We start from the raw sequence: 6,680 nt of genomic DNA, 5'->3' as shown, positions 1-6,680 counted from the left end.
CAGATCGTATTTATGTACATTAGTACATATGTGTTGTGTTGGGTTCCTTTTTGGAAAATTTAACCTTTCCCCACCGATGTCTTATATACTTTCATTTAGTTTTTATCGTAAACAGATTTTAGTTTTCAACGTTTATCTTCATTATTTCTATACGCTTGTATACGAAAACTGAATAGGGAATATTTATAAAAAAACATTAAAGTTTTAGCAATTTATTATATCATTATTATACAAAATAAATCTCAAATACAGTAATAATTATAATATAAGTGACACAACCAAAGCAAAACATTAAACATTGGATTTGAGAAGTTTTTATTTCACGGTAGGCCCGCGACAGGTTCGCCGTAAATGCATCTTAGGAGATAAATAAACGGTTAATAGTTAACTAAGGTATGACTTGATCGTTAATCTTCTACTCATTGGCAGTACATACTTACAATACTGGCAAATTTATTACGCGGCTCAGTCCGCAAACAGCTAATAAAACAATAACAAAGAATTAAATAATTAAATAAATTTAATAAAGTCACTTACGACATTCATAGACGTAAGTGACAATATTAAAATAATAACATTTTAGTTAACAATTTGGCAACAAAATGTAAAGTCAAGCATTTAGCGCTATGTTATTGGGAACTGTTCGTATTATATAAAAAGTTTATCATGGTCCACCTAACGCACAGTATAAAATATTAGCAATGAGTAGATATTTAAGATATGTGATGTGTTAAAATATATAGGCATTGGGCCGCTGAAATTTTACACTAATTAGCAAGTACTGACTTCGAGAACGCTGATTGCATCTTGTCCTACGTATATTGCAGTAAGTGAAATATTAGTGATTTAAAAATCATTGCATTTCTTTAAAATAGCGTTAAACATTAATTTGGTAATCACAAATTGGAAATAAGTATATTTTTATAATCATAGAGGATTTTTCTTTATATTGGACCTGTTAATACATTTTGCACTTACAACAGTTTACGTGAAACTAAACGCTACGTTCCGTGTACAATTTCAACCGCAACAACGCACAAGCCTACCACTAAAGCGAATAATTATAGTAAAGTATGTGTTTGTATACCTAGCGCTTTATAACATATAACCATTCTTGACCAGACACATTTGCCTTACTAAAACGTTACAACGTTCGATTCTGTCGAACTGCCGCGTTTCTTTATCATTACATCGTAAACAAAATCCCAACAATCGACAATGCTATCAAAGCTATCTCTTTGGCTTTACGCGTTGTCCAACAAAATCGAATGTTTTTACATCGAAAAATATCACCATTAAAAATCATTGTCACATCCACGGTGCTAACTATAAAACAAACATCTAAAATTAAAAACAAAATTAATATTTCACTTTACAAACTCATATTAAAACTGACGTTAAAATACAATACAAAGAATTGCGGTTAAGAAATAAATAATGAAAAACAACTATATACAAAAACACGTTTCGTGCGCAACAGCACGGATGCGACAAATGAATATACAACACTCTACGCCGACGCGACGATACAATTCCAACGTCCAAATCCACATTTATATATATATAATTATATTGTCTAGTTCTACTGCGGTTACATGAAAATATCACGAGAGCGAATACATAGTTTGGTACATACCGTTAGTTAGTACAAAACGACAATAGTTTCTTTATTTAACTATAGAATTTAAAGCATGTTCTTATAATTATTTTTTATATTCATCAAATCCATGGATATTCAGTAAAAAAGTACGAAATAGCTGCAGTTGTACAAAATATTTATCCTATACAGAGTGAGACAAGTAAACGTCAAACTCGACTATGATATTGAGACCTTCTTAATCGATACTTCAACAACGAGAGCGCGGCACGTGAGCGGGCGCATCCACATCTAACAGACATACCGCCGTTGCAGAACGGGACCGAGTCCCGAGTAAAAAGTATTATCACGGTTAATGAGTGTAAGACACGAGTGAATGCATCGATATCGATTAGACTACGTTTGTATCGATATGAACCGATTCTCCGTGAGGTTGAGTTCCCGCCGGGCCGCTATTCCTTGCGCACGAGGCGGCGCACCGCCGAGCGCGCGAGGTGTACGAATTCAACGAGTGCGTGAGGACAGATCGGTCAAAACAGGCCGACGTCCTTCTTCAGGTTCGTCTGCTTCCAAGCGGGCAGAACTGAGAAATCTTCTTTGGTCATACCGAAAGCCTCCTGCAAAAAAACAGAATGCATTAGGTATTTTATGATTTATATTATGATCGACGATTTTTTTTGTAATAGTCTGACATTTAGGCTGTAACAAAAATATTATGGGTATGGCATGCATGTAAAATTTTTTTGAAGGGACACAATTTAATGATAAATATTTTAAAATACTTGCATTTTTTGTGAATAGTTACTAATGAAATAAAACATAAATGACAAACACCCGTAGTCCATATATTTTGGGAGCTGGCGTTTTATTTTTTGCAGTTGAAAACAAAGCGAAATACCATCACCGTGTGCATTTTATTTAACATGTCGGTGCAAACCAAGTCAAGTGTAAGTCAAAGTTAGTAAATTATGGTATAACATATGTTCAAAATTATAATAATTACGTTACCATAGGACGGTATTTTGAATTACTTAATTTGTAAACCAGAAAATTGAAATTGACACACGTCTATCAATAAAGCTAGACCAATGTTCTGAAGAATTATATGAGTAAAACTTCTTACGAGTCAATTGCGATAGACCAATACGTGAAGTACAAAATGATTTCATTTGCATTTATATAATTTTGAACGGATGAGTGTGTGAAGTGAAGTGCAGAGTGCAGTGGCGGTGCGGTGCGGTACGTACCAGGAAGTCCTGTTCGGAGAGATGTTTCTCGAGGTGGTGCGGGTCGACGTGGTCGGGCAGCGGGCGGCGCTGCAGCGCGGCCAGCGGCAGCAGCGCGCCCGCGCCGCGCATGCGCGACAGCTCGCCCGCGCCGCTCGTCACCGCGCCCGCCTTGTGCCCCGTCTGCAACCACCCACACCTCAACTACCCTGCCCACTGTACAGCGTACGTGCCGAGGCTAGGGCGAGAGCCTTCGCCCCTCCTCCTTCCCTAGAACCTAGTACCTCTGGGGAGCATTAAAGCCGGTACTAGGTGGGACACCGTGCATCGCGATCCGCAGTGAAGGGTAGCATATTTACAATTCGCATGGTGCTTCATTTTCGATACGATTAGTATTATTTACAATTGGCTTTAAATATATACATGAGCAAAGTATGTGAATAATATAATACTCAATTCCAATTGGCCAGTATTGGTAATATTTTCCCGTAAAAAAGTATATCGCAATTTGTTTTATAACATACAATGTGACAATTCGGTTCGAAGGACCAATGAGGCTATTTGTTGTAATACGAACAAATCGACTTTCTACTCTCTCGATTATTTAGTCCGCGTATATTCAAAACCCATTCTGAAGAGACAGTGCAATGGACAATACATTTTCTAAACTTATATTGCACTTTTACGCTCAACATAGCCTGTATTTACAACATATACATCCAAAACCGGCACACCACCTAAAGTATTCGTAATTTGCATTGGGTAAGCGGACCGTAACCTTAAGTGTAAGGCAATAAGGATCACTTACGGCGATATTGGCCTCGGCGGCGAGGTCGTGGTCGGTCCATATGTCGAACAGGTCGGTGAAGGCGCGCGGCTCGAGGCCGGCGACCACCACGCGCACGTCGGGCTGGTCGCGCGACGGTCGCTGGTCGTCCTGGTTGCGCTGGTCGCGGTGGTCGCTGGACACGCGCACGTACTCGAGCGCCGAGCCGAGCGCCGCCGCGCGCAGAGCTTGCCACCGCGCCGCGAACGCGCCCACACCTGCAACCAAACACATAGGTATCGTTAAAAACAACAAATCGATTGAGCTGGTGACTTAGATCATGGTAAATTAGATAATATAAACGTCCAATAAAGCTTTTATGTCCAATAAAAATAAATTTTAAATTAAATAGAGTTTTATTATACAATAAATTGTAAATTTTTTTGCCTGAACCCATGGATTGACAACAATGTGGTTGCGATTTTTTGAACTTACCAGTGTTAATCTCCGCGGACTCCAGCTCCCCGTCTTCGCCCCGAGGCCACCATCCTTGCCACAGCCACACGTTTTTGCCGTCGTCCAACAGGAATAAAGCTGTGAATACAAAATAAAAATTAATACTGCACTAAGCCGAACCATTTACATAAATATTAATGTTTTTAAAAATGTTATAATCCTTACCAGGTTGCGAAGCCGAATACAACTCCTTTTGTTCAAAAGGGAAGGGTGTCACCAGATGTTCGTGCCGCAGCGGCGACAACACCTCGTTGGCTTCGAACTGACCGCTGAGGTCCGTGAAGTGGAATAGCCGAGGCGTCACGTCGCCGCCCGACTCCTTGCCGCCGCTCATCACCGAGTTGTACGACTGCTTGTTCGCGACGCCCAACGCTTCCAGCACCTCTTTGGGCTCCTCGCCCTCCCTCACTTCGGTGATCTTCCAATCACCGCTGTATAAGTAGTTCGTTTTCCTAGCGATCATTTTGTTCGCCAACTCTATCGCTACGTTCTTCGTGTGCTTGAGGCTTCGGGAGCCGTGCCAGATGTAAAGGCATCCTTTCTCCGTATCGACTAGAAGCATCGAGCCGCGGCTGCGTAGTTGACGCACGGAACACGGAACCTGCACTAAGTACGCCTCGTTGGACACGTTGCCGCGAGTGACGAACAACCTGTATCGACTTTTGTCGACGTCCCGCTTGCCCTGATGGATGACCAAGTTGCCCTGGAAGAGATTGAGGAAGGCGGGCGGTTCGTTGCCCTGGGCGACGCGCACTTGTGGCCCCTTTTCCTTGTCCAACTCGACCGTGAGCAACGCAGCGGCGCCTTTCTCGTTGGACGTCGCATCTTTCCCCTGCCAGCAGAAGTATGCGCACCGATCTCGACCCGTCACGTTGTGTTTCGAAGGCTTTCCGTTCAACTCTCGACCAGACACTGTAATTTGGTACTCCCATCGAATAATGTAGCTGTCGCCGGAGAAGAATTCTCCGACTTCAGGCTCACTATCGACTTTCTGATAATCGTATTCGCGTATTTCCCATTTGCACACGGATTTCGTGTTGATATCGTAGTGTCTCATGTTTTCTTTGTCGTAGTAATGCGTGCCGCGGCCTAAATGGGACCCTTCCAAGACCAGATCAGGTTCCTGGTACTCATTGGACCACATCTCCTCCGCATCACAGGGTTTGATCTCAATGGAGTTGGTTTTATTCTCTTGTGTCTTCACCTTTATGACTCTGGTATAATCGGGCCAGTCGAGGAATTTCTCTTTGAACAATATGGATTCCATGTGCTGTGTGACTTTGGACAAAATGGCCCATTCGGGTCGAGTTTTGGACACTTTGGTCGGCGCGTCGGAGTCCACCCTGGCGCCTTGGTACATGGCAGCGTTCAACGGGTTGATATGACACTCCTCATAGTTGTAACCCTCATCGAAGAGCTCCTGGGCCAACTGTGCCGCTCGTCGTCGGCTCTCGAGCGGCACATTCTTGCCGTACCAAATGTACATTTCTGAACCGAAGTCGAAAACTATCACTTTCGATTGGTTGAGCATGGCGATCTTTGGTACTTGGCCCCAATATTCTTTGATTGGCACCAACTCGTCGTCGAGGACCTCGTAGCACATGTTGGTTTGGACGATGCACGACTCGAATATCTCATCTTCGTCCGCGTGACCGGTTTCAACCGGTTTGTAGTTCTCAACTTCCTCTGTTACGCCAAGTAGTGACCAAAATTGGATCCAATGTTTGTTGGTGTAGTTCTTGACTTGCTCGTCGATTTTTATGAGACCGGTGGCGTTTTTACAACCGAGGTCTTTTGTGTTGTATATGTGCAGCGCAATATCAGTGCTGCGATTTCTGTAAAACAAATATTTTATTAATAAATTATCTAATAGAATATTTAAATAAAAAAAATATTTGGATGCTGAGTGTACCTTTCAATAACATTGGCGTAGAGTCCAATGTAGAGGTACAGTTGGTCCGGAGTGATGAGAATGAAGCAGTCGCCTCGATTTACATTTGAGTGGACCGGCTCCACGAGTCTTGTCTGTAAAATGACAACGCATAAATATAGTTTATGAAACCCAACAGTACTTATAATATATATGAAGAAAAATTACATAAAAAATATTTTTTTTTTTTTATTATTTCCATGGCCTAAACGATTGATCCTATTACACGAAAAAGTCATGTGGTATAACTATATTTATTTTTAAGAATATCATCCTGAAATGAAACAAAACTAACCATTATCCAAGCCGCAATATCCCTTAAAAAAATCCTGCTAGTCAATAAAGCCTATTATTGTGCAGCTACTCGCTCTCACCTGCACTCGCCTCCTGCCCTTGACGTGCAGCAGCATGAGCGGCTTGGTGCCGTGCGCGGAGACGGGCGCGGCGGCGCTGCGCAGCGCCACGTTCGAGAAGTCCTCCTTGCTCGCCAACGCTGCCAGGGCTTCTGCTGCCAGGCCTACGTTGGCTGTCACTAGAAACGATGTGGCTATTAATTATCAGAATATTTTACTTATAATTATAATTTTTATCCGTGATGCTTTACAACTGGCTGATCTAGTTGTAAACGTAAATCCTTGAGGTAAG

At 42.1% G+C, this 6,680-nt stretch overlaps 1 protein-coding gene across 2 annotated transcripts in view; it reads right to left on the bottom strand.

Annotated features, from left to right (window-relative positions):
- Window positions 1-312: 312 nt before the first annotated feature.
- LOC115441206 (supervillin) overlaps window positions 313-6,680 on the bottom strand; it is a 158,713-nt gene continuing 152,345 nt past the window's right edge. For both annotated transcript variants that reach the window (XM_030165893.2, XM_030165887.2), the window contains exons 17-23: window positions 6,410-6,567; window positions 6,018-6,130; window positions 4,271-5,940; window positions 4,085-4,183; window positions 3,632-3,867; window positions 2,845-3,006; window positions 313-2,214 (exon numbers count right to left, since the gene is read on the bottom strand). In XM_030165893.2, coding sequence (XP_030021753.2) covers window positions 2,128-2,214; window positions 2,845-3,006; window positions 3,632-3,867; window positions 4,085-4,183; window positions 4,271-5,940; window positions 6,018-6,130; window positions 6,410-6,567 — 2,525 coding nt within the window. In that variant the 3' untranslated portion in view covers window positions 313-2,127. The remainder of the gene's footprint in view (window positions 2,215-2,844; window positions 3,007-3,631; window positions 3,868-4,084; window positions 4,184-4,270; window positions 5,941-6,017; window positions 6,131-6,409; window positions 6,568-6,680) is intronic.

The sequence above is a fragment of the Manduca sexta genome, chromosome 15 (assembly GCF_014839805.1).
Source record: "Manduca sexta isolate Smith_Timp_Sample1 chromosome 15, JHU_Msex_v1.0, whole genome shotgun sequence".
In the NCBI taxonomy this organism is placed as follows: domain Eukaryota; kingdom Metazoa; phylum Arthropoda; class Insecta; order Lepidoptera; family Sphingidae; genus Manduca; species Manduca sexta.
The sequence above is the reverse complement of the archived record's forward strand: the minus strand, read 5'-3'. Positions and strand labels throughout refer to the sequence as shown.